At 44.6% G+C, this 26,213-nt stretch overlaps 1 protein-coding gene across 3 annotated transcripts in view; it reads left to right on the top strand.

Annotated features, from left to right (window-relative positions):
* Positions 1–26,213, top strand: part of LOC126161334 (trichohyalin) — a 447,594-nt gene that overhangs the window by 105,600 nt on the left and 315,781 nt on the right. For all 3 annotated transcript variants that reach the window (XM_049917093.1, XM_049917095.1, XM_049917094.1), the window contains exon 2: positions 17,646–17,751. In XM_049917093.1, coding sequence (XP_049773050.1) covers positions 17,651–17,751 — 101 coding nt within the window. In that variant the 5' untranslated portion in view covers positions 17,646–17,650. The remainder of the gene's footprint in view (positions 1–17,645; positions 17,752–26,213) is intronic.

Below are 26,213 nucleotides of genomic sequence, written 5' to 3' on the forward strand. Positions count from 1 at the left end.
CTGCTGTTACGGTTGCTGGAGAAAAATTTAGTCAGTTGACGATCAGCAACTGAACTTTATTTACACGTTTCGAGGAAACTCACCTTCAGAATTTCAAAGGCAGCAAGGGGCTTCATACCCACAGTATGGTTTCATGTACAAGTAGTCATTTGGTTACCTTACTGCCTTTACTATACTGAAGATGAGTTTACTTGAAACGCGTAAATGAAGCTGAGTTGCTGAACATTAATTGACTAAATTTTTTTCCAGTGACCATAAAAGTTATAGTTCGACATTACAAAAAACAGAAGTGGAACTGTACATTTACATACCTTAAGAACATGTTCATTTTAAGTTGACCCTCACGCCAAGTTGTCAAGTGGATAAAAAACGACACATTATTAAAGGTTTGTGATAAAAAATATTTAAAAACATAAAGTACCTTGTGCAAATGGCCATGTCCATAAATATATACCGCTCACAGATAAAGAAATATTTATGCAATCTTGGCTTTTGAAGGTTTTATAGCAAGTAAAACATATCGCTCCTTCTGTCTTCTCAAAATGAGAAAATTCAAACATAATAGCAGTGTACAGATAAAAAAATTCAGATTTATAAAATGGTCGCGGTGCCTCGTACGTGAGTTTATGTGACACCTCAAAAAGCTTTATAACGAATTAATAATTTTTTTACAAGCACTTACAGATGTAGTTGGATTTGTTCCAATTTTTTGCTAATATAGTATAATCTGTAGTTTCTAAAGCATTTTATTATTTTTCCCATAAAAATTTTCACTTTAGAATGAAAGGACAAAACAGTGTAATAATAAACAAAAACTCGATAAATATACACGTAAATTAAGAAACGAGAGAAATCATATCCGCATATTTATACATATAATAAAAATATTATAAACTACTTTTAACCTGATGAAGAACATTAACATGAAGAATCACTAAGCTATTATGGTCTGCTATATTCACTTTCCGCATTTGTGGACATAACCAGTTTAAAATATTAGTGCAAAGTTGTCTGCTTCGCCTTGCTTTCTGTCTCTATTAGCAGTGTTTTGCAATGAGCAATCATTGAGTTTATTCCTCAAGATTCCTTATTGCTACGTTCATCATGGGGATAATTTTGAAGAACGATGTTCATTCCATACTAAAAATAACACAGCGCATTCGACGAGCCCTTTGCAGTTACGTATTGGCACACAGCAGGCTCTGGGTCCGCTTTTTCATCACGTGCTCGTTCTGTTTCTAACTGAATCAGTTCCTCGTTCGAAAGAGGTTCTCTCTCAGAATTTAGAAGGTCAACCAAATCACCTTATTCTAAAACCCAAGGGACCGATGACCAAGCAGTTTGGTGCACCCCCCCCCCCCCTTTCAACCAGCCAACCAACCAAAACCCAAAACAAGATGGTCTCCTCAGTTTAGTGCGTCCTATCGAATTTCAGAAATAGAATTAACTTCAGGTTCGATAGTTATGGCGATATTTTTTTCCAAACTTGGTTCAGTGTGTTTGATTTTAATTTCTTCCACGATTCGCTAATTTTGTTTACGGCACCTCTGAAGTATTTTTTCCGAAACTGTATTATTGAATATTCGCCATCGGTTTCGTGTATAAGTTTACGAAATATTCTGCGTAAATAATAAAACTTAAAATCGGCTGTTGCGCCCAGACTAAATTTTTCACCATGGGTATTAGGTATTTGCGAGACATACATCCGTTTCAAAGTATATACTTTTGTTACTGAAAGTCGTTACCGATGTAGCCATTAGACATAAATACCTTTTATCTATCCTAGCAAGTTGTGGGTATAACCGTGCTCGTGAATGCACCATGTGTATGGGTTCTATTTCTTGAACAGAGTTTTCTCTTCTACGTACTGATGAACATCCACCACAGGTATACAGGAATTAATGATAACATCTGAAGTTGCAAGAACTGAATGCCGCGCGGAGTGGCCGCGCGGTTTGATGCGCCATGTCATGGACTGCGCGGCCCCTCCCGCCGGAGATTCGAGTCCTCCTTCCGGCATGGGTGTTTGTGTTGGTCGTAGCATAAGTTAGTTTAAGTAGTATGCAAGTCTAGGGACCGATGACCTCAGCAGTTTGGTCCCTTAGGTATTCACACACATATGAACATTTTGAAGAACTGAATTCTTTGTGATATCAAAATAATTCCAAACTGTGGCTATGCCTCTGCCTAGCGAAAGCTACTACTGCAAGCATACACTGCAGTGTTTCCGTAAGGTGGCAGGTGTTTACAGTGGCAATGCACGACGGTACGTCATAGGGAATTTCCGTTCCTAATAAATGGGAACTGCGATTACCACAGCACAAATGTGGGAAATTTAGCGTTGAAAATAGTACCAGAAGGCGCTTGATAGACTCTACACAAAGAGCTAAACCGGCCAATAGCGACCAATTCCAAGCTTTACTCCATCCAGTTAAAACCGTCAACCGCATGTGGAAGTTGTAATTCGAAGGACACACTCGAGTATCATTCTGAATGCCCAAAATTTGTCGCGACATGGGGCACAGCAAGAGACATGATTCCAGTGATCAGTAGAACGGACGTACGCAATATATGGGCCCCTGATGATATGGTACCCGAATAGAAACCGTTTGCAAAAGTAAAGCGACACGCTAAATCGTGGATCATAGCGCACACGATTCATACAATTTGCGCACACGGTTCATACAATTTTCGGACTTAAATTAACGGACAACCTACAGTATATGGAGTACGTGTGGGATGGATACGAGGAAGTAACTCGTCAACCAAAATACATGATTACGTACGTAAATTTTCTCAACATCCCAATATGTAAAGCTTATGACAATATTTTGTCGTAAAACCTTGCGTACAAAAAAGGAAAAAAAAAAAGATATTTAGAACTGACTCAATTTCAGAAACTTTACTGGTCACATCCACGTATGGTTTTAAGTATATAGACCGGAGCGGCGAGTGATTTGTACCGAGGCCAGGAATCGAAGCCGGGTCTCTTGCTTACTAGGCAGGTGCGTTAGCCACTGAGCTATCTTGACACAGCGGTTCACACAGATGCACGGATTTTCCTGGCATACCTCCCTCTTCGGTCCAAATTGTCACAAAAGTGTCATCTAAGAAATAACTCAACGGACAATTTCTTACAGATTTCTTCATTGAAAATTGAAATGTGTGTATGTTGTAGAGTATATGATTATTTATAAGATGAGTCTGTTTTGTGCTATTTTCAGTGATGTAATGTTATTACGTCGAAATGCTAAATGCTGTATAAGTAGTAAAAACAAGTGAAGCGGAGACCCTAACGAGTGAAACGAAGGGATTGTGCAGGCGGCGGTGGCCGAGCGCTTCTAGGCGCTTCAGTCCGGAACCGCGCGACTGCTACGGTCGCAGGTTCGAATCCTGCCTCGGGCATGGATGTGTGTGATGTCCTTAGGTTAGTTAGGTTTAAGTATATCTAAGTTCTGGGGGACTGATGACCTCAGATGTTTAAGTCCCATTGTGCTCAGATCCATTTGAGCCATTTGAAGGAATTGGAGGATTACAAATACTGCTGACTCCGCCCGAGTCGGACCCGAATTGCACGCGGGACAGAAAGCGTGGCATGGGACAAGATGTGTTCTGTACTTCGAACAGCTTTCTCCGCTGAGGAACGCGAAAACTGCAAAGTCGGGAACTGCTAGGAGGGAAGGAAACATGCGGCTGACGAAACATTTCAGACAGGAACGATACGGTATTATGAGTCTCGTGGAGTACTCGTTACTCATTGACTTGCACATACGATGTGCAATAAATATAGTGTCTGTGTCGGTGTGAACGGCATACAGCCAGTTCGGAGAATGAGTGCCGGGCTCCAGAGCGGTATGCTTTACGTACATCCGGCGCTCCCGGATCTCGCGAACTGCGTGCCTCGGGTCCCCGGAGCAGTAGCCGGCCGTCCACCAGAGCGGAGCAGGCCGTCTGGCACGTGGGACCACATGTGTGTGTGTGTGAGTGTCCGTGCGTGTTTACGGGCCAGCCGGCGTCTCAGCTATATATACAACGGCCGCTCCGAGGCCCACTGACACCCCTCTCCACTCCTCTCCCTCCCCCGTCCCTCCCGCCTCCCCCCGTGACACCGACACCGCCACTACCACGCTCGAAACACTGCTTATTCGATCTGCAGGTGTATCCAGATCCAGAGTCACTGAACTTTTGTGTTTCTAATGAACTGACTGCTAACAATGGTTCCAAGTCATAAGGTAGGAAAGCAGATTTTGGATTAAACGTCCCATCGACGACGAGATCATCAGCGACGAAGCACAAGCGAAAGGATAGGGAAAGAATACGGCAGTGTCTTTTTTATAGGGTCCATATTGGCTTGTGCCTTAAGGTGCGTTTACACAGGCCATACACGAAGTAGACACAAATCATGGGATACCTACGGCTTTCCGGATTGGGAAGGGTCACCTGGTCCCTGGTCCGAATTCGCCCAGCGGACTTGTGTCGAGGTCCGGTGAGCTGGCCAGTCTGTGGATGGTTTTCAGGCGGTTTTCCATCTGCCTCGGCGAATGCGGGTTGGTTCCCCTTATTCCGCGTCAGCTATGGTATGTTGGCGATTGCTGCGCAAACAAGTTCTCCACGGACGCGTACACCACCATTACTCTGCCACGCACACATAGGGGTTACATCGTCTGGTGGTGTGAGACGTTCCCTGGGGGAGGGGGAGGGGGGGGTGTTCCACCAGAGGCCGAACCGTACATAACCCTGAAAGAGTGGTTCGGTGGGGGGTGGCGGGGGTTCCACCGGGGGTCAAACTGCACAATAATCCTGAAAGAGTGGTTCGGTGTGGGGCGGTGGAGGGGTGAAGTGGACTGTGGTAGTCGTCGTGGGGTTGTGGACCACTGCAGCTGCGGCTGGGACGAAGCCTCTACGTCGTTTCTACGCCCCCAGTTAACATACAATCCACTACAGTATCGTGCCGGACCTCCTTCTGCTTGGCTTAGTGGAGCAATTCGACGTGGCATGAACTCAACAAGTTGTTGGAAGTTCCCTGCAGAAATATTGAGCCATGCTGCCTCTGCAGTCGGCCATAATTCCGAAAGTGTTGCAGATGTAGGATTTGCGCTTACGTCCCATAAATATTCGTTGGGATTCATGTCGGACGATTCGGGTGGCCAGAACATTCGCCCGAATTGTCCAGGATGTTCTTGAACCAATCGCAAACAACTGTGGACCGTTGTAACGGCGCATTGTCATCCATAAAAAAAAATCCATCGCTGTTTGGAAACCTGAAGTCCGTGAGTGGCTGCAAATGGTCTCCAAGTAGCTGAACAGAACTACGTCCAGTTAATGATCGGGTCAGTTGAGCTAGAGGACCCAGTCCATTCCAGGTGAACACAGCCCACACCAGCCTCACAGTGCATTGTCGGCATCATGGGTCTATGGCTTCGTGCGGTCTGCGCCACACTCGAACACTACCATCAGCTCTCACCACGTGGAATCGGGACTCATCTGACCAGACCACAGTTCAAACGTTATGATGTTAAGCCCTGGACAGGCGCTGCAGGCGGTGCCGTGCTGTCAGCAAAGTCACTCATCAGTCGTCTGCTGCCATAGCCCGTTAACCGAAAATTTGGCCGCACTGTCCTTGCAGATACGTTCGTCGTACCTCCCACGTTGATTTCTGCGGTTGCTTCAAGCAGTGTTGTTTCTTTGATAGCATTGATAACACTACGCAAACAGCACTGTTCTCAATCGGTAAATGAAGGCCGTCGACCACTGTGTTGTCCGTAATGAGAGATAATACCTGAAATTTTGTATTCTCGGCTCAATGTTGGCATTGTGGATCTCGGAATATTGAATTCCGTAACGATTTCCGAAATTGAATGCCCCGTCGAGCCGGCCGTGGTGGCCAAGCGGTTAAAGGCGCTACAGTCTGGAACCGCGCGGCCGCTACGGTCGCAGGTTCGAATCCTGCCTCGGGCATGGATGTGTGTGATGTAGAGTTGTGGCGATTCGTGAATGAGTCGTTCATTTGAACAACTCTAAATAAAGAATCGTAAGAATCGAATCGTGATACTGACGAATCGTCGTTCAAAAGAATCGTTAGAACGATTGTGTGTTTCCGAGTCGTGACGATTCCAAGTTCCAACGATTCATCGATTCTTGGTACGCTATGCTTCGAAGGCAACTTCCGAATCATGCCGAGTCGTGCCGAATGATTACGGCCGCCAGATGGCAGTCAAGTGGAGGACGCGTGTCAACAAAGGAAGCTCGAAACAAACAAACGAAGTTCGTGGGCCGTAATATTACGCGTGAAAACCAAGCTGACACTTGGCAGTGTCTTCTTCTCATGTAAATAGTTGTGCCAGTGGCAAGTTCTCAGACAAATTAAAAGCAAAATACCTATGCTTCGTATTTAGAGGAAATGAAAGTTAAGCTAAATTTGCCTTGTGGAAGGGCTGTCAGCTGCGTTATGAATTGCAAGAGTGATGTGGACTTGGAAAGACATCTTAGCACAGAAAAACATAGGATGATATGAGCCAAATCACGTCTGCCTCACTGCTAGATTTTGTTACTATAAAACAGACGTCCGTAGTTAGATACGTTCAAGCCACACAACCAAACTGGCATACCACGTAATTTTGCACCACCTTTCGCACAAATCGACTCCTCTTTCCTGGCATACTGAAATAAAACAATAGATGAAATCAAATCAAACGTGACGTATAAATCGAGAATCACACTTCTAACGTCATTTGCATGTTTACTCATAAATAAACCATTTATGGCATATATTATCATGACAGTTCGATTCTAACCCCATTGACAATTTCAGACATGTCCTGCCATCTGGGAGTAAGATGTAGAACTTTTTGCATTCCGTAAGAATCGTGCAATCGTAGACTAGAATGAATCGTGAACGAATCGTAGGAATCGATTCGCAACGTGAGATTGAATCGTAGGAATCTAATCGGGAAAAAGATTCGTGTTGCCCAACTCTAGTGTGATGTCCTTAGGTTAGTTAGGTTTAAGTAGTTCTAAGTCCTAGGGGACTGATGACCTTAGAAGTTAAGTCCCATAGTGCTCAGAGCGATTTGATTCGATTTGCCCCATCGATCTAGCTCCAACCACCGTTCCGTATTCAAAGTCTGTTAATTCCCGTGGTGCGACCATAATCACGTCAGAAACCTTTTCACATGAATCATGTGAGTACAAATGACAGCTCCGCCAATGCAGTGCCCTTTTATACCTTGTGTTCGCAATACTGCCTTCTGCCCATCTGTTTATGTACAGTCGTGGACAAAATGAGCGAGACCCCTCGCCTTTTCCTTATGCTGATCCGCACAGCTTTAAAGTCTGCGACACAGCATAACAGGCAAGGCGACGAAGTGCTACCAACATACTATGCACAGGCGTGAAAATGACAAACTATTTTTACCGATTTAGGTGACGAAATCTTAACAAAGAAAATAGCTACGACGGTTACTGAAGATGAGGGCCGCGTAAATAATTCCCCCTACTCTTTATTGGAAATGTTCTAGTTGTAGCCGATACATCAGCATATTACTCGTAGCTACGCCTTCGATCCAAATCACGTTTACTGGAATGCAAATAAAATCCATTTGCCAACACACGTGGTAATTCAGATCCCAGTATTAATGTCACCGCTTTTTAGAAGTGCGAGCATTCCCATTGCTAGCGAACTTAAGAAACACTTCGGCTAATGAACATCTTTTGGCTGTGGCGAGTCTAATGGAAAATTCGAAACATTGTAGAATACGTTTGGCAACCATGTAGCCGTTAATTCCTGGGGTGGTGCAGAATTACCCTACTAAATTTACTCGTTAATAACAGTATTTTGCCATTTCGATAAACATCCCAAATGATTGTCACATAAGCGGTGACATAAAGGTAGAAAATTCTTGATTTTGAGTCCCGAAAGCTTTACGCAACAGAAACTGCAGATCATTTTGCCATTTTCATTTCGAAATTGCCGGCTTATTCATGTCTGGGGTAATAATAGAGGGCTGTTTGCCTGGGTTGTCTGCTATCGTAGTGAAAGGTGTTTGCTACTGCAAGGGAGGACTGGTTTGTTTTCGGTTCTAATCTCAATGGAGGCAGGTAGACTATCAGCAAAGTAATTTTAAGAAATTCTGTACTGGCGCCCTGTGGATATAAATATGAAGACCTTGTAGAATTTCATACTTGTTACTGCATACTTTTCCGCTTCTGTCAGTAATTGAATTGACTTACGTTTGGCACAGAATGATTTTCAACTGAATTTCGTTATGAATCTTCACGCAGCAACGGTAATCCAGTATGACTGGTCTTAACGTTGACACAGACCGTTTCACAGTCGAATGCGCATAATATTTTGCTAATTCGTATCGATCTGGGGTACTTTGTCTTACTAAAACAGTTATGTAATCTCGATAAGCTGAAATTCATTTCTTTAGTACAGTTCATACTAATTAGCGTTTCTTCTTTCATTTATATCTTATATTTACGTGTTGTGTTTAAAACACTAATCAGCATTAATATAGTCTTACACATGATTGGAAAGAGTCTGACAAAGCTCGGATAGTTTGTCAATTTGACGCCTGTGCATAGTATGTTGGTAGCTCTTCGTCGCCTTGCCTATTATGCCGTGTAGCAGACGTTAAAGCTGTGCGTATCAGCATAAGGAAAAGGCAAGGGGTCTCGCTCGTTTTGTCCACGACTGTACATGTCTCTATCCCGTGACCTTGTCACCTCAGTGCGTATTACGGCATTGTCTGCTCACATGTTACGGTAGTGTGTGCTCGCAGTAGTATCGCCGTCAACATTGCTGTCATTTGGCGGCAGTACACAGCAATTTTACGGTGTGGCTGGACAACGTTGCTGATGAACCAGGGTGTTGCTGATGTGTGGCAGAGGTGTTGCCAGTGTTGTTCACCAAGAGCGGCGAATGTTTCGCATGTTGGGGCCATGTGTACCTTCTTTCCTCTTTCACACGCTGACTGTGCTGCAGAGGTAATTTCAGCGGTGAAACAATATTTCTACATCTACATCAATACTCCGCAAGCCACCTGACGGTGTGTGGCGGATATCTCCGGTACCAATAAGTGTGCCCCGCCTTTCCTGTTCCGCTCGCAAGTAGTGCGTGGGAAGAATGGTTGTCGGTATGCCTCTGTATTAACTCTGCTTTCTCAAAGTTTCTCGCTGTTGTCATTTCGCTGTTGTCACATAACTACGGTCGTAAAGTGTGTCGCATTTATGAAGTTCGTAGTTCGGTCTCTGTACTGGTGAACCAAAATAAAATGTTAACACGATCGTTTATCTTTATTACAAAATATTTTAATGAATTCCTCGGGTCCTTGCACCAAGGCGCTGCAAGAGGCAAATCGATGAGAAGTTCACTTTTAAGAGAGGCACCAAACTTCTGTATGAATTACCGGTATCTAAAAGAGTTTAGAATGATCACCAGTGCGGTTGTAACTGATGTACAGTCTTTCATGCTGATATTAGTCTTACCAATTGTAAGACAAATTGCTTTTTACACATCTGATATCAAGAGAAATACCGATGGGAAGTGCGGAGTGACCGAGCGGTTCAAGGCGCTACAGTCTGGAACCGCGTCACCGCTACGGTCGCAGGTTCGAATCGTGCCTCGGGCATGGATGTGTGTGCTGTCCTTAGGTTAGTTAGGTTTAAGTAGTTCTAAGTTCTAGGGGACTGATGCCCTCAGAAGTTAAGTCCCATAGTGCTCAGAGCCATTTGAACCATTTGAATCGATGGGAAGTGCAGTTTGGAGGGTTGGTTTATTTTGGGAAAGGGACCAAACATTGCAGCTTAAAGAGGTACATCAAACTTCTGAACTAATCACCAGTAGCCAGTAACCAAACTAGTATACAGTCTCCTATAGTTGTATTGGTCTTAGCAATTCACCGACGAATTGCTCTTAAACGATGTACCCAAAATAGAATGAACATGGCAAAAGAAAGAAATGTTTTAATTTCTGATGATCACTGTTCCACTGCAGACAATGCCTGCGCTCGCTACGTAAGATCTTTGATCACATTCCAAATGCTAATCACTTTGCATGCTTTTCTTATAGTTCACGTATAACTGGTTTCGTATTATTCTCCGAACAGCAAGGGAAAGCTCAGTGCATCTTCAAAGCAAACCACATACAAGAGACTTACTTTGCTTCTTTTTATTTTTTATTTATTTATTGGCCTTCAGTGCAAACCCGTACAGTCATCTTAACAGCGAAATATCAGTTACGACGATACGAACGTAAGTCGAGAAACTCTTCGACCTGGCCGGTAATCGAATCCGCGTCCCTTCGGTAAACAGTCTGCCGAGCTGATCGCGCAGCTGCCGAGGTGGACTAGGATACTGCTTCAGCAGTTGCTACCCTTATGGAAGTTGGCATGGCAGCAACCGTCGGTCGAATCCAGAGACGCGTTGGTTGGCTCGTCAACAGGTTGGTAAAATGGAAGTGTAAGAGATGTTCAGGGAACTTAAAGGAAAATCTTCAAAAGAAAGGTTGTTCTCGCGAAATCCTGTCTGTTAAATTTAGAAAAAAGTATTCGAAGGAGAGCGAAAATGTTGCTCCCATCACACGTCTCGCGTACGTTTCGTGACAATAAGGAAAGAGATTAGGGCGCTCACCAATTCAGACAGGCAGTCATTTTTCCTACCCTCAATACTCGAATGAAGTAGGACAGAATTGTATGAAATGCATTGCACTGTACAGTGACTTGCGGGATAAGATCGCTGATGAGCCAAGACATTATGACCACCTGCTTAATAGCTTGCTTGTCAGTCTTTGGAACGAAATACGTCACTGATTCAGAGTATCAGGGATCCGACAGTTTGATGGCAGGTTTGTGGAGGTATGTGGCATTAGACGTTTAAGCAACAGGTCATCTAATTCACGTAAATACCGGGCCGGCGAGGCGATTTGCGTACGCGGTGATGGCGCCCGATAGCGACCCAGATGAGTTCCATAGGATTTACATCAGGCAAATCTGGTAGCCGAGACATCAGCTTGAGTTCACTATAACGCCCCTCAGACCACTGTAGCACTGTTCTGGCTCCGAGACACGGACAATTATACTGCTGAAAGATGACATCGTCGTCAGGGAATACATCAAGCATGAAGGGATGGTTCGCAGCAGTCAGCGTGTCTTCGATTACTACCACAGGTCCCGTGTAACAACAGGAGAACGTCTCCCGTAACATACGAGGTGCATTCAAGTTCTAAGGCCTCCGATTTTTTATCTCCGGACTGGAAACAGATAGAAACATGTGCATTGTTTTAAAATGAGGCCGCGTTCATTCTCAATACGTCCCAGAGATGGCAGCACCGTACGGCAGATGGAATTTTACCGCCAGCGGCGAGAATGAGAACTGTTTTAAATACTTAAAATGGCGTCGTTTTCCTTACTTGAACAGCGTACAATCATTCGTTTTCTGAATTTGCGTGGTGTGAAAGCAATTGAAATTCATCAACAGTTGAAGGAGACATGTGGTGATGGAGTTATGGATGTGTCGAAAGTGCGTTCGTGGGTGTGACAGTTTAATGAAGGCAGAACATTGTGTGACAACAAACCGAAACAACCTCGGGCTCGCACAAGCCGGTCTGACGACATGATCGAGAAAGTGGAGAGAATTGTTTTGGGGGATCGCCGAATGACTGTTGAACAGATCGCCTCCAGAGTTGACATTTCTGTGGGCTCTGTGCACACAATCCTGCATGACGACCTGAAAATGCGAAAAGTGTCATCCAGGTGGGTGCCACGAATGCTGACGGACGACCACACGGCTGCCCGTGTGGCATGTTGCCAAGCAATGTTGACGCGCAATGACAGCATGAATGCGACTTTCTTTTCGTCGGTTGTGACAATGGATGAGACGTGGATGCCATTTTTCAATCCAGAAACAAAATCGCCAGTCAGCTCAATAGAAGCACACTGATTCACCGCCACCAAAAAAATTTCGGGTAACCGCCAGTGCTGAAAAAATGATGGTGTCCATGTTCTGGGACAGCGAGGGCGTAATCCTTACCCATTGCGTTCCAAAGGGCACTACGGTAACAGGTGCATCCTACGAAAATGTTTTGAAGAACAAATTCCTTCCTGCACTGCAACAAAAACGTCTGGGAAGGGCTGCGCTTGTGCTGTTTCACCAAGACAATGCACCCGCATATCGAGCTAATGTTACGCAACAGTTTCTTCGTGATAACAACTTTGAAGTGATTCCTCATGCTCTCTACTCACCTGACCTGGCTCCTAGTGACTTTTGGCTTTTTCCAACAATGAAAGACACTCTCCGTGGCCGCACATTCACCAGCCGTGCTGCTATTGCCTCAGCCATTTTCCAGTGGTCAAAACAGACTCCTAAAGAAGTCTTCGCCGCTGCCATGGAATCATGGCGTCAGCGTTGTGAAAAATGTGTACGTCTGCAGGGCGATTACGTCGGGAAGTAACGCCAGTTTCATCGATTTCGGGTGAGTAGTTAATTAGAAAAAAATCGGAGGCCTTAGAACTTGAATGCAACTCGTAATACTGCTCCCAAAAGCTTCCGTTCGTGGCGCGCTGCACATTTCGAGCCGCCGTTTACCTCGATGACGGCATTTACGGAGACGACCATCGACCTAGTGTAGTAAAAATGTGATTCTCCTCCGAAGAAACGACACGTTCCCATTGATCGCTGGTCGAATTCTGATGGTCCCGTGCCCACTGAAAACGTAATTGGCGATGTTGTTGGGTCAATATGTGAACGCGTAGAGGGGTCAGCTGCAGAGCTCCATGTTCAACTGTGTACGATGAACGGTGTGCTCCGAAACAGTTGTGCGTGCACCACCATTGTGCTCTTTCACAGAGATGCAACTGATCACCAACTAGCCAACTTTGAGAGAGTAAGCAGGCCTTCCAACCCTACGTTCTGTGAAGAGTCGTGGACGTCCAACCATTTAGCGCCTAGTGGTAGTTTCACTGTCCTTCGACCAGTTTCCGTAGATGCTTACGGTAGTAGCTCGCGAACATTCGACCAGCTTCGCCGTTTTCGAATACTCGTTTACAGGTGAAGCGTAATAATAATCTGCCCTTTGTCAAAGTCGCTTATCTCAATGAATTTCTCCATTTGCAGCCCATATCTTCGCTAGTGTGATCCCATATACGTGTCAGACCCGCTTACATACTATTGTTATCGTGTCAAGTGCCAGCAACGCCTCCACGCGGCATCCAAGGTACCCGTGGACAATGGTCGTAATGTTTTGGCTTATCAGTGTATGTAGATATAACCCACAATAAAATCTTTATGGCTCAATGCTCCTTCAAGTCCTCGTAAATACCATGTGTTACCCTTCGCTATGTCACAGTCAGTCGAGCAACGATAATTCCACATTTGGTAATTAAGCTCGCTAGAACTGTTAAGAACGTACTTTATATTTATTGTGAAAGCAAATTAATAAAAGTATCTCAAACTGTGGTAACAAAACAAAACTATCAGTGACCAAGCAGAAAGCATCTCAAAATCTAATTTTCAAGTGAAAACATGTAATTTTTTGGTTTATTTATGTGCTAAAGAAAAATATTACTCCATGTGTCTATAATTTGGTGCAGATGAGAGGTAGAAAACAAAGGAAACCAGTAATCAAATGGTTCAAATGGCTCTGAGCACTATGGGACTTAACTTCTGAGGTCATCAGTCCCCTAGAACGTAGAACTACTTAAACCTAAATAACCTGAGGACATCACATACATCCATGCCCGAGGCAGGATTCGAACCTGCGACCGTAGAGGTCGCGCGGTTCCAGACTGTAGCGCCTAGAATCGCTCGGCCACTTCGGCCGGCGGAAACCAGTAATCATTCTCTAGAAACAATCAGTTGTTCCGGACATTTTTTTAAAGCTTTTGCAGACCGAAGAAGACGAATAAGTGAACGAAATGGTGTGGTGCATTATAACGTTGATATCGCTAGACAGTGGCATATTTAAACGGAAACTGAAGCTGTGAGTCTAACTGTTCAAAGTAAATGCAATTCTCGGTTGGCGCAAAAAAAGAGGTCCTGCGCTTTGTCTTCAAATTACTTTGCCTGTGGTGGGGGACCCAACATACTGCTGTGACCAGAAAAAAATTATTCCTTCAAAGGTTTGAACAGCGAAACACAGTTAACATGCTGAATTTGCTGTAATCTCTCAGCATTTCTCGGCGCGATTTATAACTTGTTTGCTTGCACGGTGCTCTGCCGAGTTGTTTCCATTTTATATATATTTCGCCAACGCGCCCCCAGCTGAGTCGAAACACTATGCATAAAATGCAGACAACAATTTGACATAACACCCGGAAGCACACAATTGACTTCACTGTAGTTTCATCATCCAGTTTTCCTAAAGGATTCGTTGTATCAGCTGGCAAACTTTGTGTATGTATTCATTCAACCCAGAAACGAAATGCCTGTTAAGTTTGCTTGTAAAAGTTCTGTGTTCGTGAGAAACAAACAGAATCAGTGTATTTCAACAAACCGCTAAAATCTTCCACTGTTAAGTCGTTTGTGGCCGTCAGGGCCTTCAGTTTTTCACAGATTCGTAAATCAAGTAATGGAAACTAAATTTAAGTTAATAACACTCAGTAATTCCCAATAACCCCAGAATGTGTAACTGAAACCTGTGTTAAAGTTTATAGTATGTCTAGTAATATTAAGTTTAATCTTAGAATGAGGGTCATTCTGTGTTCCTTTTAGAGCGTAATGTTGACTTCAGAATATGGAATTATCGAGACTGCAGTTAAAGTAAATTTAAAAAAAAATGCTTATCTCTTGAATCTACGTGGTAATAAGAGAGTCGACCGATATAAATGTAAAAAAGCACATCTTTGCCAAAACAATAACAAGGAAATATCATCAAGAATCGTAGGACAGATGTATATCAGCTACCGAAAATGACGTGCGTGATAGACAAGAGGTGGTTTATAAACTCGTGAAATAAGAAAGAGATGCTGCAGGTTTAAATGTCATAGATAAAGATATTTGGATAAAACCCTACCAAGAAGTATAGACTAAAGAAGATGGCAAAGAATAAGAAATTACAGCTTCAAAGGATAAAAAGAGGCCAACTTTTGTATCAAGGAGACGACCTCACACTAGATGAGGTACGGGAGGCCCTGAATCAAAAGAAAACAGAAAAGCTGCAAGTCCTGACAGTATCAACATAGAATTCCTTAAAAACAGAATGTCAACGATAAACTAAGGCTCTTACACTTCTTTAAAGGAATGCTGAAAGACGAGGGTAATACTTGAATCGTAGAAGATAGCGGAGGTGATCCGCTGTATAAGAAAGGAAGAAGAAATTTCCATGAAAACTGTGGAGTAATAAGCTTCTGCATGCTTCTTACAAACTACACGGAAGAATCATTAACAATAGAATGAGAAAGATAGCCGACGCCCTCCTAACAGAGGAACAAAATGGCTTTAGAGAAGAACGAACTTGTACTGACGATGTTACTGAAGCACATCAGCTAATTGAAAAACTACGAAAATACAACCCGGAGACTCATATTGCATTCATAGATTATGAAAAGGCTTTCGATAGAGTGAAGCTTTGGAACATCATTGAAAAGCGAGGGTGACCGAGAAATTTGGTACAAATAATGTAGAGTTTGTATCAGCTTACAGGAATTATAAAAAATAGAGGGAAAGGGAAGATATAACCAGTAAAGATCAAACAACGGAGAATGACAGTATCAACAGTACTAAGACGACATTGTTAGGAAATAGAAACGAGAAGTTAAACAAGGCGTCAGTTTAATGCCAGGACATACACTCGTAAATACCCTGCTCTTTACCGATGATCAAATAATTATCCACAAGGAGAAATGACCTCCAATACATTGCCTAAATCAAACAAGTAAGAACTATATTCAAAAAATTCCAGTAAGAAGCTAAGTTAACAGCATTCCAAATGAAATATCCAATACGCTCCAAAATAGTATAAGGTGAACAATCAATAGACCTCGTGTCACATTTTCAGCACTTAGGCTGCAGTATTAACTAGTTATATAAAAAGATGTCACTATAAATTAGATGAGTTTCATATGTGGCACATTACTCAGAACACGTATTCACTAGGTGACAAAACAAGGATGCATACAAAGTTAAAATTTTACAAAGTAATGGCTACCCTTATTCTAATATATCAAAGTGAATATTGGACGCTAATTAAAAAAGATAATAAGAGAATTGAATCGGTTGAGATGAAATTTTTGAGGATAATTTGAGATTTTGTCTTCCGAGATCAAAAACAAAACAAGGCTATAAAATAAGAACTTAATGTATAGTTTATGAATGAAAAAATAGGTCAAGGGTGGATAAAATGGAAACAACATATCAACAGGATGGCTAAAGACGGATTAGTTAAAGAAGTAATAAATTATAGATCAGCGGGAAGCAGAGATATAGGATAACCGAGAACAGATGACTTCAGTGAAGATGGATCATGCTGTAAACCTGTTCCGTGAAGCGAAGAGGAAGAAGCAGAAGAAAACATGGCGCCGTATGTCTTGAGTATTCGTGAAGTAAAATACAGGGTGATTCAAAAAGAATACCACAACTTTAAAAATGTGTATTTAATGAAAGAAACATAATATAACCTTCTGTTATACATCATTACAAAGAGGATTTAAAAAAGTTTTTTTTCACTCAAAAACAAGTTCAGAGATGTTCAATACGGCCCCCTCCAGACACTCGAGCAATATCAACCCGATACTCGAACTCATTCCACACTCTCTGTAGCATATCAGACGTAACAGTTTGGATAGCTGCTGTTATTTCTCGTTTCAAATCATCAATGGTGGCTGGGAGAGGTGGCCGAAACACCATATCCTTAACATACCCCCATAAGAAAAAATCGCAGGGGGTAAGATCAGGGCTTCTTGGAGGCCAGTGATGAAGTGCTCTGTCACGGGCTGCCTGGCGGCCGATCCATCGCCTCGGGTAGTTGACGTTCAGGTAGTTACGGACAGGTAAGTGCCGATGTGGTGGCGCTCCATCCTGCTGAAATATGAATTGTTGTGCTTCTTGTTCGAGCTGAGGGAACAGCCAATTCTCTAACATCTCCAGATACTGTAGTCCAGTTACAGTAGCACCTTCGATGAAAAAGGGACCAAAAACTTTATTGGCTGAAATGGCACAGAAAACGTTCACCTTAGGCGAGTCACGTTCATACTGAGTTGTTTCCCGCGGATTCTCGTCGATTCACTTCTGCCGTACTCAATAACACAAAAAGCTTTCTGTTGAGCGGTCGCCATCTTAGCATCAACTGACGCTGACGCCTAGTCAACAGCGCCTCAAGCGAACAAATGTACAACTAAATGAAACTTTATAGCTCCCTTAATTCGCTGACAGATAGTGCTTAGCTCTGCCTTTTGTCGTTGCAGAGTTTTAAATTCCTAAAGTTGTGGTATTCTTCTTGAATCACCCTGTACTTTGTGCGATAACGGAGACAGCTTTCGAGTTTCTCCGTGTCGCCTGTGTTGACTGATACCTGTAAAAAATGTGTCGTGGATTTTATTGAAACCTATTGCCTTTAGTCCATAAGATCCTTACGACTGATGTTTCTATTTTGCTACAAAATCGTGAATTTTGTAAGAGACACCGATCACAAGAGTTTCTTTCTTTTTCAGAAATAATGTACAGCCGGCAGTTCCCAGCTTCCAAAGGCGACCCCCTGTGCCCCCTTGGCTTCCACCCTCAGGTGCGCTGGCCAACCAGGTGCAAGCGATGCTTCAGGTGAGTTAAGCGTGCTACCTTATTTTTGCAAAGCATTACTGGCAAAAGTTTTACAACGGGGAGTGGGACAGTCATGTTTTGGGACGGTATCACGTTCGACTTTGTCGATGTGGTGTGGCTTGGGTGCCTCAACGAAACAGCGGCTAATGCGATCATCCGGTCCTAGTTGTAAATTGCCTATCTGATAGCTTGAAAACAAAAATTTTACTGTCAATACTTCTTCTAATTATTTGATGAATTTAAAAATTTTAAATGGTGTCGCAGTCTACTCATTAAGACGTCCGACCTTACGTTAAAACCTTGACACAGAAAGACAAGTATTAACGTTAGAAACTGTGTATATGTCTTGAAGAACCGTATCTCATGGTGCGCAAATTACCCAGACTTTATTCATCCAATATTTGAGAATGAGAGTTCGCAGCGACTTACAACACACTTTACATATATTTCTCCCCGATACCCCCCAAAAAACTTTTGTTTGTCATTTTATTACACTCCTGGAAATTGAAATAAGAACACCGTGAATTCATTGTCCCAGGAAGGGGAAATTTTATTGACACATTCCTGGGGTCAGATACATCACATGATCACACTGACAGAACCACAGGCACATAGACACAGGCAACAGAGCATGCACAATGTCGGCACTAGTACAGTGTATATCCACCTTTCGCAGCAATGCAGGCTGCTATTCTCCCATGGAGACGATCGTAGAGATGCTGGATGTAGTCCTGTGGAACGGCTTGCCATGCCATTTCCACCTGGCGCCTCAGTTGGACCAGCGTTCGTGCTGGACGTGCAGACCGCGTGAGACGACGCTTCATCCAGTCCCAAACATGCTCAATGGGGGACAGATCCGGAGATCTTGCTGGCCAGGGTAGTTGACTTACACCTTCTAGAGCACGTTGGGTGGCACGGGATACATGCGGACGTGCATTGTCCTGTTCGAACAGCAAGTTCCCTTGCCGGTCTAGGAATGGTAGAACGATGGGTTCGATGACGGTTTGGATGTACCGTGCACTATTCAGTGTCCCCTCGACGATCACCAGTGGTGTACGGCCAGTGTAGGAGATCGCTCCCCACACCATGATGCCGGGTGTTGGCCCTGTGTGCCTCGGTCGTATGCAGTCCTGATTGTGGCGCTCACCTGCACGGCGCCAAACACGCGTACGACCATCATTGGCACCAAGGCAGAAGCGACTCTCATCGCTGAAGACGACACGTCTCCATTCGTCCCTCCATTCACGCCTGTCGCGACACCACTGGAGGCGGGCTGCACGATGTTGGGGCGTGAGCGGAAGACGGCCTAACGGTGTGCGGGACCGTAGCCCAGCTTCATGGAGACTGTTGCGAATGGTGCTCGCCGATACCCCAGGAGCAACAGTGTCCCTAATTTGCTGGGAAGTGGCGGTGCGGTCCCCTACGGCACTGCGTAGGATCCTACGGTCTTGGCGTGCATCCGTGCGTCGCTGCGGTCCGGTCCCAGGTCGACGGGCACGTGCACCTTCCGCCGACCACTGGCGACAACATCGATGTACTGTGGAGACCTCACGTCCCACGTGTTGAGCAATTCGGCGGTACGTCCACCCGGCCTCCCGCATGCCCACTATACGCCCTCGCTCAAAGTCCGTCAACTGCACATACGGTTCACGTCCACGCTGTCGCGGCATGCTACCAGTGTTAAAGACTGCGATGGGGCTCCCTATGCCACGGCAAACTGGCTGACACTGACGGCGGCGGTGCACAAATGCTGCGCAGCTAGCGCCATTCGACGGCCAACACCGCGGTTCCTGGTGTGTCCGCTGTGCCGTGCGTGTGATCATTGCTTGTACAGCCCTCTCGCAGTGTCCGGAGCAAGTATGGTGGGTCTGACACACCGGTGTCAATGTGTTCTTTTTTCCATTTCCAGGAGTGTATTATGGTTTTGCGTCTTCAGTCATAAAGATATTACGTGCTTATCGTCAAATGTTTTGCTTATTTGTAAAGTAATCACACATTTTATACACGGAGTTCGATTCTTGAAAGAATCGACGTTGGAGGGCTTACCAGTAGCTATAGAAACGTTTCATTCAGAACCATTCGGTCGTCATCTTGTAAAAATCTTCCAATAAAAGATTTCAGTGTACAGAATATGATGTTCAGAATCTGACGCCTTTACATGCGTAAATTCTCAAGTACTTGTGAAGTTCGTTGACTGTTGCAGGCATATCCATTGTAAAATTGGTACCATATTTCAGTCCCAGCTTAATTAATGCTCTCCTAAATAGTCAACAAATGGTACATGACTTGAAATGGACGCTGAATATTGCCATAGGTTGCGGACCCAGACCAAACCACTGCGTCCAACCCTTGCCTCCAATAAAACGAACGTACCTTAAGTAACTTTCTAGTTAAGGATGTAAACATTTCTACGTACTTCGATAATTAAGTTATACCTTTTACGGTGCGGATTAGTAACCTATATTTTGTCCCACTCAGAGTGGGAGAGTAGCAAAGAGGGATAGAGAGGGATAGCGTCAGAGATGAAGAGGGACACAGAGGCAGGTAGACAGGGAAGTGGGGAGAGAGGGTGTGTGAGAGAGAGAAGGAGACAGAAAGAGACAGAGAGAGGGAGAGAGAGCAATAGGGAATCATGGAGAGTAAGGAATTTGCTTACGAATGGTGGCATAGTGGAGGGAAACACCTTCCACGTTGTTGATCCTTACAAGATGTAGAAAAAAACGAGTGAAAGCCTGTTGAATGCTGAAGGTGGTCTCGGTGCAGTCAGGAGAGAATGTGTAAAAATACAGCTGAGGCGGTTTCCATTAATCATTAAGAGTAATTTTGCCATACAGCGTTAACTCACTAGGTGGCCAGAGGGTTGGTATGCTTCAGCTACCAATACACCAATGGGAGTCTGAAATTTGCGGTCCCCATTGTGTTGCCAATTCCTTTGAGCGAAGCATTTTGTCTCAAGTAAAATGCTTTTACGGACCTAAAAATTTCGCCTATTTAAAGGAAAAACAGAACTCCGTTCCTAATTAAAATTAAGAACAAATTTCTACATGCTCAGATACACTATCGAGATCTAAGCACATATCAATTTCAGAATTTTTGCCTGAATTTTGTAGGCGATAGAAGGAAGAAACATTAAACTTAAACGTCCCGTCGACAGCGAAGCCATTAGAGACGCAGTACAAGTTCGGATTACAAAAGGCTGCGAAATGAAATCGGCAGTGCCCTTTTCAAAGGAACCATATCGGCATATGCTTGGAATAGTTTAGGAAAGTCATAGTGAACCTAAATCAGGATGAACACACCGTCGTCTTCCAAAATGCAGGTTCAATAGGAGATAGAGACTTTGAACTTTGAAGTTTTTGTTTGTTTCAAGTTAAATATCGACAAACTTGCAGGAAAGTGCCCTATTCCAAAGCTTACACGTAGGAATTGGATGAGCTACGCAACTTCGGAGAGATCCTTTCTGAGCGAATATTTAGGCAATAAACGACGTAGTTTTCCAGTTATGAATTGATGATTTTGGAGCCTACTCCGGATAGGAAAATTTCAATTACTTCAAAAGAATTATTTTTAACTCTGGCAGTAATTAATAAAATATAAAATAGAATATTGAAATGCTTAGAACGACCATAGAGATCAATTTCGTATGTGAATTTCAGTTTCTCACGAGATTTTTGTAGCAGATAGAGACCTTTAACGCGAATTTCTATTGTCGTGGAGAGCGGAGTGCTGTGGTGGCTACCTGCAAATAGCACTTGTCACCGCGATGTCGCAATTTTGCGCCGCAAATGTCAGATGCTGGCTAATTTAAATCAGACTATAAATCTCATAGGCTGCCGGCGGTTGATGGAGGTGGACGCGCAGACAGCTCAGAACTTGGCCGCCTACGCACGTGACGTCTACTACGTAGCGGACATTCATATTCAGTCATGTGACGCTGGTATTCAGACGCTCATTCAAGGCGGGTCAGTTCCTCTTGCGTACACACAATGTCAGTGCTGGCGCGTATTATTATGCTGCATACGCAGGAAAACAAGCTTTCTTGCTGGCAGGCAGCGCGGAGATTCCTTTCAGAATGCGCAGGCTCACTGGTTGCAGTCAGAGATGCAGGCTCACTGGTGTGCAGTCAGAGATGCAGGCTGCTAGTCTGCAATCAGAGATGATGACTGATTTACGGCTGAGTGGGTATAGAATAACGTTCGGCGATGCCTGCCGGAAAATGCTGCGCTCTCGCTAGCTAGTAATAGTATTTAAAGGGAGCAGTAGATGTAATTTTATCTGATACGAATAGCCAAAAATATTTATCATGTGTTACAAATCATTGACAACAAGCAAGGCAGCGCAGACAGTGATTCCACGAGCACTGTTTGCATCCACAGACTAAATCTTTCTCTGGAACTGGAGAAATCACATTGCAGAAATTAATTACTGTACTGTTCGTTTGAATAAGTGGTGTCACATCTAGTCAGGTCATACAGTGATGGATTGTGTTATAGCGACAGCTTGAGCACTTTGACTTTGTAGAAGTTCGAATTCTACATGTGCGAATGAATGCGCCCCGTCCAAGACAATATTTTGCAACGATATAATATAATTCAAACAGTTTTGACACTCTCATATTCATAAAAGTAAAATTTATAAACGTTCGTCGTTCACTGTTTTGGCTTGATATTCTGAAGTGGCCAACTATCGTGGACATACACTAAAGGAAAAAAATCACACCATAAAATAATTAATTTAGAGTAATGAAATTTCGGGAATAGATTTGTCGAGATAGCATATCTAAGTGATTAACACTGCAAGATCACAGGTTAATGTAAGCGCGAGATAAGCCGACGCAAATGTGAAATGCAGGTACGTTAGTAACCGGTGTAACCGCCAGAATGTTGAATGCAAGCCCGCAGGCGTGCATTTATTGTGTTGTACAGGTGCCTCGTGTGGATCTGCACGGAGATAACTTATCCTCCGATGTGTGATGGAGTTCACAGCAGTTAGTGCTTTGCCTCCCATGCATGTTGGTGTTGCGTCTTCATATGCGGATTGTCTTCTCGGGTGTCTCCTCAGCACAGTTCTGCAGAGCTAGCTACGCAGCGAGCAGGTGTGGCCAGCGGGTGGTGACGCTGCGCTGCAGTTTGCGGCCCAGCGTCCGGATTTGAGCGTTGTGCGACCGGCCAGCACGTTCGTAAAAGGTGCGGGCGGTCGTCTGGAAAAGGTCACGGAGCAGAGGTGCTTCCGCGACGTCGTGAAGATGAGCGGTGGGAAAATCATAAGGCAGGTGTAAGGCCAGCCGAAGGATGCGGTTCTGCAGTGTCTCCAGCTTCTTCAGGTTCGTGTCGGCGGCGTTCCCCCAGACGACAGCGGCATAATGGAGTACAGGGCGGAGCAGCGCCTTGTACAGGGTGATGCCCAGCCGCGGTGGTAGTTGGGAGTCGGTGTTCAGCACCGGGTACAGGGTGCGGAGCCGTTTCCGCACTTTGGCCTTCACCTCGCGGATGTGCGGAACCCACGTGAGGCGGCGGTCGATCGTGACGCCGAGGTAATGCGCCGTTGGGCGCCACAGGACAGGGCTTCCACCGACGGTGAGCGGTTGCAGACCTGCAGGAACGAGTCGCCTGGTGACGATCAGGAACTGGATCTTGGCACCATTCAATTGGAGACGCCACTTGACTGCCCAGGCTGCCAGGGTGTCAACGGCGAGCTGCAAACGGCGGCGCATGACGGCGGCATTGAGGCTCCTGGTATAGAGAGCCGTGTACAGGGCGAGCCGCACACGGTCGATCTTCGGTGCATCAGACGTGTACAGCGAGTACAGGAGAGGCCCCAAGACCGAGCCCTGCTGCACGCCGGCGTTGATGCGGCGGACGGAGGACAAGCCCTGCGCGGCCCGCACGTGGAAGGTCCTATCGGCAAGATAGGAAGCGATGAGACGGACGTGCGACGTCGGGACCCCAAGTTCAAGAAGTTTGAACAAGAGGCCGCGGTGCCACACACTGTCGAAAGCACGCGACACGTCCAGGAACACCGCGCCGAAGAACTCGCGCTGCTCGAGGGCGACGAACGCATCTTCCACTAGCCGAATGTTGAATGCAAGCCTGCAGGCGTGCATTTATTGTGTTGTACAGGTGCCGGATCTCAGTTTGTTGGATGGAGTTCCATGCCTGTTGCTGTTGGTCAGGCAGTATAGGGACGGTTAGCCCTACTGATGTTTCTGGATGTTGCTGGCGCTGTCGTCCGATGACGTACCACATGTGCTCGATTGGAGACGGATCTGGCGATCGAGCAGGCCAAGGCACGTCGACGCTCTTTAGAGCAGCGGTGTGTGGGTGAGCATTATCCTGTTGGAAAATATTTCCTGTAATGGTGTTCGTGAATGGCAGCATAACAGGTCGAATCACCAGAATGACGTACAGATTTGCATTCAAGGTCTGTGTGATAACCACGGGAGTGCTCCTGATGTTATACGAATTCGCACCCCAGACCATAACTACAGGTGTAGGTCCAGTGTGTCTAGCGCGTAGACAAGGTGGTTGCAGGCCCTGAACTGGCCTCCTTCTGACGAACACACAGCCATCACTGGCACCTGGGCAGAGCAAGCTGTCATCAGAAAACTCAACATACCTCCACCCTACCCTCCAATGATCCCTCTCTTGACGCTATTGAAATCTCAGATGGCGGTGGTTTGGGGTCAGTGGAAAGCACGCTTTAGGACATCGGGTTCGGAGCTGTCCTTGAAGAGACCGATTTGTGGCAGTTTGTTGTGTGACTGTGGTGCCAACCGATGCTCAAATTGCTGCTGCAGATGGAGTACGATGCGCCTGAGCCATACCCCGAACACTATGATCTCCCGTCTCGGTACTAACACGTGGCCGCCCGAAGCCCGGTCTTCTTGCGACCAAACATTCTCCTGATCATCATTGCCAACAATCATGTACAGTGGTTACATTCCAGCCAGTTCTTTCCGCAGTATCACAGAGGAAACATCCAGCTTGTTCTAGCCCTATTACACGGCCTCGTTCAAATTCAGTGAGGTGTTGATAACGGCGTCTTTGACGTCTTTAAGGCATTTTTGACTGAGTTCAACTCACCACATCCAATTTCAAAGGTAACTAACGCTCAAAATCGTTACAGTGTGTATTCAAGGCAAAACTGATTTGCATCCTCATAGTGTCGCTACTAGCGCCACTCTTATGCGATTAGCGCTAAATCTGAATAGACATCATCTTTCAGATGTAGAAACACAGGTCTACCAACTTTCGTTTATGTTGCACAGCTCCTTCTTGGTGTTGCAATTTTATTTCTGTCAGTGTATTCTCACTTAAATTCTATTAGACCTTAACAAATTTCTCTTTCTCAATAACGTTTTCTCTTGCTCTAGTAAATGAGCATTTTATATCCACTCTGCCTCGAACGTTATTAAATATTTTACTTGTGAAATAGCAGAACTGATCAATTACTTTTAGTGTCTCATTTACTTGTCTAATTCTCCTGCCTCGACTGATTGAAACTGGCTACATTCCATTATACTTCTTTCATTTTTGTTGATATTCATCTTATACCTTACTTTCAAGACACTATCCATTCCATTCAGCTCCTCTTCCAAGTCCTTCGCCGTCTCTGACAGATTTACAACGTCATCGGAAGACCTTATTTATTGCTTCCCCCTGAACTTTAATTCGGTTGTTAAATTACTCCTTGCTCTGTGTTCCCATTGAGTAACATCGGGGGCAGGCTTCAAACCTGTCTCTTTCCCTTTTCAATCTGATTTCTGTACTACAAGTTGTGAATAACCTTTCACTCCCTGTATTTGATCCCTGTCACATTCAAAATTTCAAAGAGTGTGGTCCAATGAACATTCTCAAAAGACTTCTCTAAATCAAGAAATGCTATAAACGCTGGTTTACCTTTCTTCAATCTTTCATCTAGATCCAGTAGTAGGTTCAGTACTGCCGCGTGTGTTCCTGCATTTCTCCAGAACCCAATTCATCTTCCAGGAGGTCTGTTTCCACTAGTTGTCCTATTCTTATGTAAAGAATTCGTGTCAGTATTTTGCAACCATGACTTATTAAAGTGACTGTGCGAAAGCATTCAATGCTGTCAGCAGTTTCCTGTGGAATTGGACTTACGGCATTCTTCTTGAACTGTAGATTATTTCACGTGTCTCACACATCTTGCACACTGAGTGGAATAATTTTGTCATGGCTGGATCTTCCAAAGATCTCAGTAATTTTGGGGGAATGTCGTCTACTCCAGGAGCCTTCTTTCTACTTAAGTCCTTTCGCGCTCTGTCAAATTATACTTGCAGTATCATATCTCCCATCTCATGTTCACTTACTTCATCTTCTCTTTCTGTAATACTGTCCTCAAGTTTGTTTCCCTTATATAGACCCTCTATATGTTCCTTCCACCTTTCAGCTTTCCCTTAGCTTAGGCAGCTCGTGTTCTTCTATGTAGGCTGTGCCCGTACC

Source organism: Schistocerca cancellata, chromosome 2 (assembly GCF_023864275.1).
Source record: "Schistocerca cancellata isolate TAMUIC-IGC-003103 chromosome 2, iqSchCanc2.1, whole genome shotgun sequence".
Taxonomy (NCBI): Eukaryota; Metazoa; Arthropoda; class Insecta; order Orthoptera; family Acrididae; genus Schistocerca; species Schistocerca cancellata.